Source organism: Prunus dulcis, chromosome 1, assembly GCF_902201215.1.
Source record: "Prunus dulcis chromosome 1, ALMONDv2, whole genome shotgun sequence".
In the NCBI taxonomy this organism is placed as follows: Eukaryota; Viridiplantae; Streptophyta; class Magnoliopsida; order Rosales; family Rosaceae; genus Prunus; species Prunus dulcis.
Window position 1 is genome coordinate 33,877,967 of NC_047650.1, and position 14,443 is coordinate 33,892,409.

The window sequence follows — 14,443 nt, forward strand, 5'->3', positions numbered from 1 at the left end:
CCTCAAAAATGTCTGGAGCCATTTACATTTGGGGGAGGCGTTTTTGACGGGCCAACCTACAAAGTCCCCACCTGGCCAATTTTTCAACTCAGCTAGCTTCGAGAAAAACAAAGATATGTTTGGTGCTGACTTAAATTAAATATCTAATGTGTTAAATTTCAGAGAGACTGGCCAACCTACAAAGTCCAAAAACAGAGAAGCATTCTTTTATTAGTGAATAAATGTCTAGCAGTCTCTCTTTCTACTGCCAACTTAAGCAAAATGTCTAGCAGTCTCTCTTTCTACTTGGTTTTGCTGTTGTTGGTGGGTTCAGCCAAGGCTAGTGGAAGAGGGAATAAATGTCAAATAACTCAACAGACAATTGCAGGAATAGGTGGTGTTGTTGATTACGGCTCTCGTGTGGGCAAGGAACAGAAAATAGCCATGAAAATGGCTATCCAAGACCTTTTCCACTCAACCTGCGCTAGATTGGATTTGCACCTTAAAGATTCACAAGGCAATTCAGCTGGAGCAATAGCTGGTGGTAAAGTTATATACTTAATGTCACAAACTGATATAAACGTTAGTCGTTTAATGCTCTTGAATTTGCATGCCAATATCATCAAAATTTGGTTAGTTGGGTCTAAATATGGACATGTATGTTCGTTTTGCAGCAATCAATCTGCTCAATAGCAAACAAGTTGTAGCCATAATTGGAACACTGACCATGCAGGAAGCAGCTCTAGTTTCTGAGATTGATCATAATACCACCAAAATGTTTCCCCCCGTCATATCACTTCCTTCCACTACCATAAGCCCACCAACTGAGTCTCTTCAATGGCCAAATTTCTTCCAATTAGCTAACGATATCCTCTTCCATAAGCAATGCGTTGCAGCCTTAGTTGGTCATTTCCAATGGCGAAAGGTGACTGCAATTTACGAGCACAAAAATGAACTTTCTTCCGCTTCTGCAATCATGATTAGTATCCTCTCTGATTCACTTAGATTAGTCAACTCAGAGATTGAGCACTACAGAGCTTTCCCATCCCTTTCTTCTCTCTCTGACCCGGATGGCTTCGTTGACAAGGAACTTAAGAAGTTGAGAAGCAAGAGCAACCGGGTTTTTATAGTCATGCAGTTTTCTTTACAGTCAGCTGTCCTTCTCTTTGAAAAGGCAAAGCAATTGGGCATGATGGACAAAGGCCATGTATGGATTGTAACAGATGAGATTGCAAGCCTTCTTGATTCTGTTGATTCTTCTATCAAATACAACATGCAGGGTGTTGTTGGTATTAAAACCAACTTCATAGAAACTACAAAGACTTTCAGACGGTTCAAAACCAGATTTCGCAGAATATACGGACTACAATACCTTGAAGAAGAAGAAAATTCTAGTCCTAGTATCTTTGCTCTTCGAGCTTATGACACAATTTGGGCTATTGCTGGAGCCATGAAAAATGTTACCACAAAAGAATTGTCTCAAAAAATTGTGTCCACTTCTTTCCAAGGCCTAAGTGGCAAGATAGAATTCAAAAATGGAATGCTATCGCAACCACCAACCTTTCAAATCATTAATATTGTTGGCAAAAGCTACAGAGAGATAGCATTTTGGTCACCAAGATTTGGTTTCTCAGAGAACTTGATCAAGCACAGTGACATGAAAGAGAGGATTGAGAATGGTTCTATTCAAGTTTTGGGTCCAATCTATTGGCCTGGTGGCTTGCTAGCAACCCCAAAGGGGTGGATACCAGTTGAAGGGGAAAGACCCTTAAAGATTGGGATCCCTGCAAGGGGTGCCTTCAATCAATTTGTGAAAGTAAGCTATGATCAGGAGAGGAATGAGACACAAATATCTGGATTTTCAATTGATGTTTTTGAAGCAGCAGTCAAACATCTCCCTTATCAATTGCCTTATGTGTTTGTTCCCTTCAATGGCTCATATGATGAATTGGTGCAACAGGTCTACTACAAGTTAGATATTCTTCTTCTTTTGAACTGTATTTGACCTTATTATAGCATGAAAATTTGATTCTTTGTACAATAGGGCTTGGATGCAGCTGTTGGTGATATAGAAGTTGTAGCGGATCGGTATCGTTTTGTTGAATTCTCACAGCCATACTTGAGCTCTGGACTTGTGATGGTAGTCACCGTAAAGCCAGATAAGCTGAAGGAAAAATGGATGTTCATGAAGACCTTCACCAAAAGCATGTGGTTCCTCATGATTGTGGCACACCTTTCTGTATGCTTTGTCGTCTGGTTAATTGAAAATGAACATGGAGACAACCTTGAACTAAAGGGCATTGGGGCCATCCTTTGGTTCTCTGTCACTGTCCTGTTCTTTGCACAGAGTAAGTACTGAATCCCAAAAGCTTACGCTGTTTGAAAATGGACGGACAATGTATATCAAGCTAACATCCTAGATGTCAATCTAAAATATGCAGGAGAACGAGTCCAGAGCAATTTGGCTCGGTTGGTGCTGGCTCCATGGTTAGTGGTGATTCTAGTTGTGACAGCTACTTTCACTGCAAGTCTCACCTCCATGATGACTGTCTCTCGAGTTCAGCCGTCTGTGCTTGATGTTGAAACACTTAAGAGAACAAATGCAACTGTTGGGTGTAATGGTAATTCTTTTATTGTTAGATACTTGATTAATGTTTTAGAATTCAAACCAGAAAATATCAAAAGAATTGCCTCAATAAGTGACTACCCAAATGCCTTTGAGGGGAAAGATATTGCTGCAGCTTTCTTTGTTGCCCCCCATGCTAAAGTCTTCCTTGCAAAGTACTGCAAGGGATATATCAATTCAGGACCAGTTTACAAGCCTAGCGGCTTTGCATTTGTGAGTATCTCTCCTTCCTTATGTTTAATTTGTTAACCAATCTTTAATAAATAAAACTATTATAAGGTTGATATACATTGTTGACTCCTCTTCTGAAAACCTCTCCACATGCAAAATGGACTTGCACATGAATTCCATCTACGTGAGATATGCAATCCGTAATACAATCAATAAATACGATACATGTAGAATGAGAATCATTTATGTAAACATGTCATATTTTACGAAACATTACTCATGAGTCATTTTCAATCACCTCTAAACTTATCTTATTCCTGCATTTTCATTAAATGTTTCAGGTTTTTCCAAAGGGTTCTCCTTTGGCTTTTGACATATCAGAGGCAATCCTAGAGACCAATGAGAGAGGACAAGTGGAACAACTAGAAAAACAAATGCTCTCCTCTTATAACTGCTCCTCTTCAACCAAGTTGGAGAATGAAGATTCCATAGGTCCTGGGCCTTTCTCTGGCCTCTTCTTAATTTCGGGTTTCGTTTGTGCATCTGCATTTTTCGTCACAGTTGTGCGTATAGCGGGTAGGCATATGCAGAACTTGAGCTGCATACGAGCAATGTTGATCAACACAAGAATTTGGAAATGGGCTGCTATATCCTCAGCCATGAGCTGCAGAAAACCTGAAAGCCACTGCTCCACAAGAAGCTCCATGGTGAAGCCAAACAGCCAAGGAGAAAAGCTTGATGAGCTAGAACACAATTCAATGAGTACTGGAATGGTAATTATTACTCAACACTGAAATTAGTTTAACAATTTGTATGTTGCAAAATCAAATTCTTCCATGAAGAATTGTAAATACAAAGAACTTAACTTGTATACTAGAAGATTCAATGAAGGTTGTGTATAGTTTTATCCTTTCTGATGCAATTCAAATTTTCTCAGCAATTATTATTAGTCAAGTCCTAATAATTGACCACACTTTTGGAGTTTACGTTTAATTGTCTAACAATGAAATCTTGCAATTTTTAAAAAAAAGAGGATTCGAACTTAGAACCTCTTACAATATTAAGATGAGAAAATTGCAAAGAAAATCATATGGATTTTCTAAGGTTTTCTTAGGGCTGTTGGCCCTTTTTGCAACCATAATCGAAGAATTTTCTAAGGTGATCAAAGGGCAAAGTAATGGCTAAAACTGGCAAAGTTGGTGCATGCACTATTTTTTATGAGTGATAAACTATAGACCACCTTTCAAGGAACTTTTCTCTTTTTTTTTGGATGAAGGAACTTTTCTCTTTTAATTACCCAATGGGCATACAAAGTGAGAATTCTTCGCACTTTGAGGAGGAAGGAAAAAAAAACAAACAATTGAGTGGCTGGCTCTAACAATTAGAATCATGATTAAATGCACAAAATGGTAATGATTTTTTAATTTCTAAACAGTCCAATCATAATCCAACGGTCATGATCAAACCAATCAGACTCCCACACACGATCCCCTCGTGACGCACACGTTTCAGCGCCTTGACCCTGGGACCACGAGAAGTTGATCAAACCACGGGTCACCTAAATCCAAATCCCAAAACGCAGACCGGCACAAACTAACACGACACGGTCCCAGCAAGTCCAGGCTCGAAACGTAAGTCTAACGCATCGGATCGAAACCCGTACAGTACAGCCAATTCAGATTCACAACCCTCTTTTGCTTGTTAAATTTGCAATGTATAGATCTCCGCCGACACAGCCATCCACCAATACAGTGTCCTTTTTTGTCTCTCTCTCTCTCTCCTCTTTCTTTCTCTCTCTAAAAAGTCAGAAATGAAAAATAATTAAATAAAAAAATTGCCTCCGAGATTCCAGTTCATGCGAGAAAAACGATGGCGTCGATTGCACTCCATTCCCTAGAAAGCCAAAAACAAAAACAAAAGCAAAACAGATTAACATTTTTAATTTTCCATTTTATATTATCCAGCCAAGCATATAAATAGAGATTTTATTTACATATACTACGCATATGCCAGTGCATACTTCCGAGTATCCTTTTGCTTGCACTCTTACTCTGTCATTTTCGCAAACACTTGGCTCGCCAGATCTCTCCTCGAATTCTTGCAGCCGAAGCTTCTTCATTTCGTCGCTGAAATGCTTCACGGATTGAGGTTTTGATCTGGCTTTGTGGCTCCTCGGGGTTGATTTGCTCGGGTTTGTTGTTGGAGAAATGGAAGGCGGCGATGGGACGATGAGGCTCGGCGCTCTCAACTTGAAGCCGGATCGGGTCGGCGGCTTCGATTCGGGTCCCGACGTGTCGGTTTCGTCGCCGGTGACGAGGCAGAAGGCGGCGGCGGCGAAGCAGTTCATTGAGAATCACTACAAGAACTATCTACAAGGACTACAGGATCGCAAAGAGAGGTAGTTTCTGATTCGTTTCCAAGTTTTCGATTGATTTTGGGTCAAATTATGATCGAATTTTGAAGTGCCAGCTTGTTTAGCACTTCAACTTTGTGCGTTTATCATTTGTGTCAATTTGAAGGTTGGTGAATAGAGTTCTGCTACTATATACGCATTGTGTTATATGTGCTGCATTTGTGTCCATGCTCAATTTTAATTTCCTTCAATTTTTTCCTTTTAATAATAGTTTCCTTTTTTCTTTGCTATTTACGGTTTCTGTTTGGTAATTAGGAAACTTCAGCTGTGAACTTTAATTTCCATTGTTCTCATTTATGGTTCGGTTCCAGTAAATAGCTAAGTGCAATAATATATTGAGCAATGTTGCTGTGAGTGCTGTGAGAAAGACTATTTAGCTTGGGCAGACCTTTCTTGTAATTTGGACAACAAGAATAATTTTGTAACTCAACTCAATTACATATTTCTCTGTTTTAGACGCCGAGCACTTCAAAGGAAAGCACAAGAAGATCAGATACCAACTGAGGAACAAGAAGAGATGATGAGGATATTGGAACGCAGAGAAACAGAATACATGAGGCTGCAAAGACGTAAAATCGGAATTGATGATTTTGAGCAATTAACTGTCATTGGTAAAGGGGCATTTGGTGAGGTATGTAAAAACATCGAGTTACTTTACTTCACAGAGCTTTTTTGTTTTCCCTTATAAACACACTTACATGGTATTTTTCTGTCCAGTTTTCATTACAAAAGGTTTTATATTCAGTTCAGATAGTTCTAGTATTAGCTTTATGAACCATGTGAAGCCCCTTGACGTAGCTTTGATAGTATTATGTATATTATAGAATTATGGTTTTAGTTCTGTTGATCATATAGATATAGAAATGGGATATACGTTGTAACATATAAAATATGACACTCATCTCTTAAGTGTTTAACAAATGCAGGTAAGGTTATGTCGTGCTAAAGGTACAGGAGAGATTTATGCCATGAAGAAATTGAAGAAATCTGAGATGCTTAGCCGAGGACAGGTGACAATTTTTTAATTTAAAGAACTTTAGGTTATGTCCTGATACTGCACCATGTACCATATCATTGTGCATCATGATATATTGTTAATAATTCTAATACATTTTATTTCCGCCTTTTAGGTTGAGCATGTGCGTTCTGAGAGGAACTTGCTTGCGGAAGTTGATAGCCGGTGCATTGTAAAACTTCATTATTCATTTCAAGATTCTGATTTCTTATACCTTATCATGGAGTACTTACCTGGTGGTGATATTATGACATTATTGATGAGAGAAGATACTCTTTCCGAAGATGTTGCACGTTTTTACATAGCAGAGAGTATTCTGGCTATTCACTCAATCCATCAACACAACTACATTCATAGGTATGACAATTGTGCACCAATTCAGTTTTTTTATTTTTTATGAATAGCAACAAATTTTATTTTATTTCCTTTTTATTTTATTTTATAAATGAATAGTATCTTTTAGTTCAATATAAAGATGATTTGGATGTTGTACACATTTGAGTTTCCTTGCTGGTTATTCTAGAAAAGCATATTCATAGACACAAAAGGCGCGTACGCACACACACACACACGAAAACACGTGTAATTTTCAAAATGTACTTGTTTCGAAGTAAAAGGATGTAAACTTATATATGCTGTGACTGGGTTCTTCTTACAGGGACATAAAACCAGATAACCTGATACTGGATAAAAATGGCCATTTGAAGCTTTCAGATTTTGGCTTGTGTAAACCTCTGGATGACAAGTATTCTACACTGTTACTGGAAAATGATGATTTAACCTCCCAGGAATCCATATCTGAAACTGAAGGACAATCTGGCTGTGATAAGGTTCCTTGGTTGATGCCAAAAGAACAATTACAACAATGGAAACGTAATCGTCGTGCCCTGGTAATATTTATCCCATTTTCTTATCAACTCTTCCTCAAATCTTCAAATCCTCATCCAAAATAGTAGATTTAGTATCCATGCATATCAAGCAGTGATGTCCTTTCTTACCTAGATTATTGGAAATTTGAAATTTCGAACTTCTTAATTTTGTAGTTGTTGAGTGATTAATTTGTACATGTTTTGAGTTACAAAGACCATCCATTTTGTTCAGGCTTATTCAACCGTTGGAACTCTTGACTATATGGCACCTGAGGTATTGCTCAAGAAAGGATATGGAATAGAGTGCGATTGGTGGTCCCTAGGGGCAATCATGTATGAGATGCTTGTAGGCTATCCTCCCTTCTGCTCTGATGACCCAAGGATCACATGCCGCAAGGTAATATCATCATGGTTGTCTATGAGATGTTTGACGCAATCCTTTATAATTGCAGAGTAGATAACATTACCATTTTTTTTTGCTTTTTTTTTTGTGTGTGTAGATAATCAATTGGAGAACATGCCTGAAATTTCCTGACGAACCAAAAATTTCGGATGAGGCAAAGGATCTGATCTGTCACTTGTTATGTGACGTTGAATCAAGGCTTGGGACACATGGAGCAGAAGAAATTAAGGTAACCAGGTTTCAAAGAATTATGATGTTCTTTACAAGTATGTTAAAACTTCAGAAAACTACTGTTTTTGTGATAGTAGTGACTGTACATAAGAAATTAAAGTAATGACTTGGTGGGTGTGTTGAAATAGTTATGGTACTATACATTAGTAAAGTTCCAGATAACCATCTGGTTCTTCTACTATTAAAGTTCCAGATAACCATATGCTTCTTCTTAAAAAAAATTTAACTCATGCGTGTTAGCAGTTAGCACAATGTTGTAATATATTCTTGTTCGATGTTTGTTCACTTAAAAGCTAATGTTTTCTCAGGCCCATCCATGGTTCAGATGTGTTCAGTGGGACAGGCTGTATGAAGTCGAAGCTGCATATAAACCTACAGTAATTGGAGACCTGGACACACAGAATTTTGAAAAGTTTCCTGAAGTGAGTTAATTGAAAATCAATGAGTTGGAATCTGCTATCTTTTTAGTGGGACATGATTTATTTGAATGAAAAAGGCTGATATTCTTGCAAATTGTATTTTTTTAATAGGCCTTGGTACTATCTTTTTGGGTCCGCACTTCTATCTTTAAGCATATTTTTCGCTAAATCAAAGCCAAATCATGTTGATAGTAGTTGCCATCTTTTTTTTAATTTTTCCCCCTTTTTTCCCTATTATAGGTAGAGGGTCCGCCATCTACAATGCCAACAGTGGGACCTTGGCGGAAGGTAATGACTTCATGTTCTCTCCTATTTATTTAAGTTTATGTGTGAAGCTTATGCAATTGTTCTAATGTTAGATCTAATGTGATATCTTTTGCTTGTTTGGTATTGCAGATGTTAACGTCGAAAGATACCAATTTCATTGGATACACTTTTAAGAAATCAGATGTCCTCAGATCACTTGAAAGTTCAGGTCTGCTGCTTCTACAGTTAGATAGCTTTCCTTTATCAATTTTGATGCTAATTCTCATTACACGTCTGACCATATTGGCATATGATCTGAAATTACAAATGAAGAGAGCTCTATACAATAAAGAATTCAGACATGAGCATGGCTCATATCTTACGAAGATGTCACATTATTCTTCACGCCTCTTGCAAATATTGTTCCTAGACTTAAAATTTGGGCATGCATTGTAGGTACAGACATGAGATCAAATGGTTCTGCAAAGGCCCCTTCTCTGATTTCCTTATTAGGTACGTTTATTAATTTTTTACAAGCACAAGCTGGCAACCAGCAGCTGGCTTCCTTTTACCTTACCTTTTCTGCTTCCTGCTAATGCAGGTAGAATTGACTTGCAAGAAACTGCGATACCAGAGGGAGATCAGAAGCAGGAAATTTAAGTATTGTAAGGGACCGAGAATTATTATTTTCCTCTGGCGCGTAATCTGCAACAGAAGCCGTTGCTAAAGCTATGCAAGATTTGTTGTAAACATGAAGACATGAATAAAGAGGTCAGCTTAAAGTTGATATGATCTTGGGTGGTATTCTTTATCACTCCACCCCAAATACGCCTTGATGTATAACTGCTGCTGTAAAAACCATCATTCTTAAATTCAACCTTACCCTCCCTCCTATGTTTCCTGAGTTTTTTGTTATAACATATGTATTCCCTTATTTTTAGTACAAGGAAAATTTGTACATTAATTATACCAACATCTTATTCAGTTTTGTCTATCAGAGTGGATACATCATCGAAATATCTATTACATTATGGATGCTTTGGATTTGATTTTTTTTTTTTTTCTTTCTTTTGTCCTGAATTTGAATTTGAATTTACAAAAAACGAATGTACTTATAACCACTTGTTCTAGCCAAAAAAACATCACTTATCTACTTGTTCACCAATTGTTAAACTACACGTGGCACCAATAAACCTTGATACATGCATCTCCGAACCCTCCATGTAATTTACTTATACTCGAGTTTTCGTGTTCCATTTCCCCTCCTCCAATGTTATCGAAGTGGTGACGAAATGAAGTTGCTTTTAATTGTAATGATGTAAAGCAGTTCTCATCCAATAAATATACTAGAATGCAGAATTAGGATAGATATTCATTGTACCTGAGACATACAGTGATCTGACTCTGACTAGCCCGATTATCTCCCAAATTATTTTTTGTATGATCAAGATAGCAGCTCAATTATGTGGACCCACTCAAGATATTTTCTTAGCCGATCTACATCTTTCACATTTTTTAAATTCCTATTGTTTTTTCTTTATATTTTGTCCATAATTTGTTTTCTGATATTATCTTCTTTGTGTTACACCTAAAGGACACATATGATAAGTTATAGAATGGTATTGTAATAAGGTCACGTGGTAGTTTGTATATATGTTATAATATGAGTGGACGACATGATGTATATTTCTCTCTTTTAAAAAATAATATCAATAAATATCTACTTATATTATAATATGTGTTCGTACTATTGAACTACACTATAACTACTCAACTCAAAGAAATAATTTTAAAATGTTTTTCTTTCACCAATAGGTTATAACTTAGTTGGTTGAGCTCTTCCACCTCCACTCATGTGGTGGACAGAGGTTTAAAACCCTCAAATATCCATTAAATATTAGGAGATTCACTATTATACCCAATATAGGAGCCCAAATTATAAAAAATACTTTATATGAAATGGACTTTAGAAATACGATCAAATATCATTTACAACATAACAAAGAGGCTTTTAATTTCTTATAAATTACAAAACTGCAATCAATTTCTTAAAATAAGTCCAACCTCAAAACCTCATAATAAAAAACCCAAAATACTCAATAGGGCATCAAAGTAATTTAATAATCCAACTTAAATTCAATAGAACTAGTTATCATTTTTTGGGTTTATTTATAGAAATTCAATAGTGTAGAGTTTATCTATATTATTAATGTTAAGAATGAATATATCACTAAATATCTCTTAAATATTTGGAATGAAGACCCTAAACAAAAAAATGTTTTTCTTTCCGTTTCCTTAAACGAACAAATAAAAAAGGAATTCATTATTTGGTGAGGCAGAACCATCAATAAAGTGACAACATCTCTTTATCTCGACAGGTCCTTTTCTTCTATATTTCGAAATCTTTAATAAATCACAGTGATTTCATTGGACCTCACCAAATTCAGATACTTGAATATTTAAAAAATTGTTTTTATTAACTAATATCTTGTACCTCTAAACTGAAATTGCAAGGAAGAAAAGAAATATCAAAGACGAAAACGGCACGAAAGGGGTCGGGCCAACAACCCGACCCGAAAGTGAAAAGAGCGCGCGAAGAGGCGACGTAGGTGACAGTTAAAGGGCGGTGCCACGTAACCCAAAGCCGAAGGCAAAAGACAGGAGATATTTTGGAGGCTCCAATAAATATCTTGGCATCGCCACAGCGCCCATCAAAACCTGGGAGTGACGTGGCAGCGCCATGGCCCCATGACACGTGTAAAAGGCGTGACAACTGTACCATTCTTTTGTTCCCATCACCGCCTCCAAAGCCTTCATTCCCTTTCGTTTCAATTCCAACCATCTTCTTCTTCTTAGATCACCTGAATTCTAGACCTTTGAAAAGCCATAGAGTTTCGAGAGCTGGATTTTCGTTGTAATTTATGGATAATTTCAGGGCGAGAGAGTTGCAGATTTCTCAGTTAACCGTTGAGAGGCCAAGCCAGTTTGCTGCGCCGGACGAGGACCCTCCATCAGACCTGGTACTTTTCTGCTCTATATTTGCAGAAAAATCCGTACTTTGATCTTTTGGTTCGTTTCTCTTTTCTTTCTTTTGAAAATTGGAACATGGTTTCTCCATGCCCCTTCCCAAAAAAACCCAATTGACGCTTACTTTGTGTGATTTATTTTCATTTTTTGGTTGGGATCTAATGGAAATTGGAAGGGATGGGGTTGGCTTATTGACAAGCTTTTTTGTAATGATCAAAATGGAATCGTCTTTTATTAATTAGAAATTATGGGTTTTTTATCTTCTTTCTTTTCATGAAAATAATGACTGATATTTGTTATAGCGTTGCTCATTTGGTAGGGAATAATTGAAATATAGGAATGCCAATGCTTCCCTTGCACTATTATGGAAGTAATATTGTGTGTATGAAATGGTTTGTGTTTCAAAAACTGAGAGGATGGTGTTGTCTAAATTTTTTTTGTTTCTTTAGTGACAACTTTTAACCTCTTTTTTGCTGGCAACAAAGGTGAAATGTTTTCTGCAAAGACATGCATATGTACATGTATGTGTATGTGTGTATTTGTGTATTTGTGTGTAGTCTGATTTAAAGATTTCTGATCATAGTACATAACTTTATTAGGGTACTCCGGCCACAACAGAAACTATGTCTACAGAATGGACGGATGAGAAACACAGTATGTACCTGAAATCTATGGAAGCATCATTTGTTAACCAGTTGTATAGTTCAATGGATTCGCGGGGTTGGCACTCACAAAAGGGAAGTTTTTTGCATCCCAAATCATTGAGGCAACCCCAGTTCAATTCTCGTGCCCCTTCTGGCCAGGTTTTAGTCTGATCTATTTCTTGTAATGGCTATTGGATTGTATTATATAAATATGTGAATTAATTGGAACTTAATTGTTTGTTGCAGTTTAAGGTACTTCGAGGTGGCTGCTGGCAGAAAATCAATTTTGTAAGAGCTGAAGCTGAATTAAATAAGGCAGATGGATCTTGTGGTGATCTTCTGGAAAATCCGTGGGTGCTGCACTTCAGATCTTCCTGCAAGACCAAAGAAGTTGAATCTCCCATTGTCCAAGCAGCAGTTGCATCTGTAAGTGAGGAAGTTGATTCAATTGGGAAGAAGGAAATGCCCTGTGCACCAGCTACTTGTTCAAAGCATTTTCGTGCATCTCGCTCTCAGTTGTGCCATCAGGATATGGTTGGAGGCAACACAGGTGCTCTCAGCTATATTTTGGTGTGTTTGCTGAAAGATTTTGCCTAACTGTGTCTTGCAACGATTTTTTCCTCTCCCGCTATTGATTTTGTGTTTTAGTGTGCTTGTCTTGCATTATATGCTCTCTGTTGACAGTCTTTACTACACAGAAGAAACAAATACTTTAACCTGACATGGATTTTGATTGAATGGAGTTTCAAATGCTTAAATTGATTTAGTGAAATATCCTGCCTCATTCATCCAGTATTGTTTCTTTTATCCTACCCTTCAACTCCATTCTGTCATCTAGAGTAATTTATGGAAATTTGGAATTTGAAAGGATAAGATGTAACCTTATAAACAAAATGACAGATGAAGTAGTTGGATGTGGATGGATTTCTTTTATGCATTTTTGTACATGAGATTAATTTTCAGTGTTGCAAAACAAGAATATATTCTATTCTGTTGAGGCCAAATAGATCATAATTTGTACTTGCACTCTAAAATTGTCTGAAATAAGACTTCTAAATATATCTTCTAGCTGCCAAAAATTCATAAATCCTACTTTATGCTTGCAGAAGTGTCAGACCAGAACTTTGTTGATGAAGATATCAAAGAAGAAAAAACTCTTGGTTCATGTGATGCTAAGAGGATGAAAGCTCTTATACTCGATGTTGCAAATAACGATCAGGTAATGTACGATGCTTTATGCCTAAGACCAAGTTTAGGTTATTCTCCATCATGTGGCAATGGAGTCTTAATTTTGTTCTCTCTTATCTGCACTTTTAGGTTGTTCCACTGCGCAAGCCTGCTGATACCTGAAGATGTAACTAAGAATAATATTTCTAGAGCTAGATGAAAGGGGACCCTGTAAGAGACAATGGATGCATTGTATGATTACGTTCTAACCTATGAATAATGGATGGAGACAGCATATTGACACTAGAGACCAAGTTTTAAGGTGTTGTTGTGTAGAGGCATACTTGCACATGTATGTCAGAGAGGGATAGAGATAGAGAGAGATTAATCAAGGCATTTATTCATATGTTTTGAACATTAGTACGAGTGGCATCAGTGCGACAAGAGTAGGAACAGGGCGGCAGAATGTGCTGTTATTATGCCTGTACAGATTTTGTTCTCACATTTTAGTCATTATTGTTAGTACCATTGCTAAGCTCTAGCACTGCTGTACTGGTGGAATGTAGTGTCTCATTTTTCTCTTTTCTTTGGCGAGGCAGAAACCCAGAGTTTAGACATGTTGATTCTACTGCAGATCGGGACTTTCTTCACTGCAATGAATTTTGTACTAAGCCATGATGAATGTATACAGTTGTATTGATTTTGCAGATGGGCCACAAACACAATATACATTGTGTGGGGGGAGAACAGAATTCATCTGTTTAAGAAGTTATTGTTCATGTATTTATGTTGGGGTGACATGCAAGATTGATCTGAGGTTTTAACAGTTTAACTGATACAGTTGTGATGGACAACATGTGGGAAGTGAGACATAAGTTCTAATGTGGTAAGAACGCGTATGGAGAATGGAATATGAATGATGGTTTGTGTAATTCTAGAGTGACAAAAGATTACAAATTAAGGACGTGCAAAATTTTAAATCACGAGGTACGTGAGATGTCGAATGTAAAAAAGAGTTTCGATAATGCATGAGAAGCAGCAAGTTATTTTCATTAGGTGCAAAACTTTGATGTGACATGTGGTTACATTATCGCCTAATCATGTGTGCTAATATTGGGAGAAAGACGAGTGTATACGCCACCAATACATGCACGTTTTCCTCCGGTCAAACACTGAACCAAAATCCTCCAAATTGATCACGGCAACTACTTTGATATCTAGGGTCATGGATGG

The 14,443-nt window shown here is 37.2% G+C and overlaps 2 protein-coding genes and 1 pseudogene across 6 annotated transcripts; all 3 read left to right on the top strand.

Moving 5' to 3' along the window:
* Positions 1-261: 261 nt before the first annotated feature.
* Positions 262-3,570, top strand: LOC117618761 (annotated as a pseudogene).
* Positions 3,571-4,475: 905 nt separating this feature from the next.
* LOC117635561 (serine/threonine-protein kinase tricorner) lies at positions 4,476-9,403 on the top strand. Of its 2 annotated transcripts, XM_034369868.1 has the most exons (12): positions 4,476-5,174; positions 5,646-5,820; positions 6,116-6,199; positions 6,320-6,561; positions 6,863-7,094; positions 7,306-7,470; positions 7,574-7,705; positions 8,016-8,129; positions 8,367-8,414; positions 8,523-8,601; positions 8,829-8,885; positions 8,974-9,403. In XM_034369868.1, exons 1-12 carry the CDS (start codon positions 4,984-4,986, stop codon positions 9,030-9,032), a joined length of 1,578 nt encoding a protein of 525 aa, XP_034225759.1. In that variant the 5' UTR covers positions 4,476-4,983; the 3' UTR covers positions 9,033-9,403. The 2 variants fall into 2 exon arrangements, with proteins under 2 accessions (XP_034225759.1, XP_034225765.1); XM_034369874.1 differs by lacking the exon at positions 8,016-8,129.
* Positions 9,404-11,100: 1,697 nt separating this feature from the next.
* LOC117615443 (cold-regulated protein 27) lies at positions 11,101-14,262 on the top strand. 4 transcript variants are annotated; one of them, XM_034344525.1, is made up of 5 exons: positions 11,101-11,392; positions 11,999-12,202; positions 12,290-12,613; positions 13,150-13,262; positions 13,810-14,262. In XM_034344525.1, exons 1-4 carry the CDS (start codon positions 11,294-11,296, stop codon positions 13,225-13,227), a joined length of 705 nt encoding a protein of 234 aa, XP_034200416.1. In that variant the 5' UTR covers positions 11,101-11,293; the 3' UTR covers positions 13,228-13,262; positions 13,810-14,262. The 4 variants fall into 4 exon arrangements, with proteins under 4 accessions (XP_034200416.1, XP_034200414.1, XP_034200415.1 ...); XM_034344523.1 differs by having other exon boundaries at positions 11,102-11,392; positions 12,290-12,593; XM_034344524.1 differs by having other exon boundaries at positions 11,106-11,392; positions 13,361-14,174.
* The last annotated feature ends 181 nt before the right edge of the window (positions 14,263-14,443 follow it).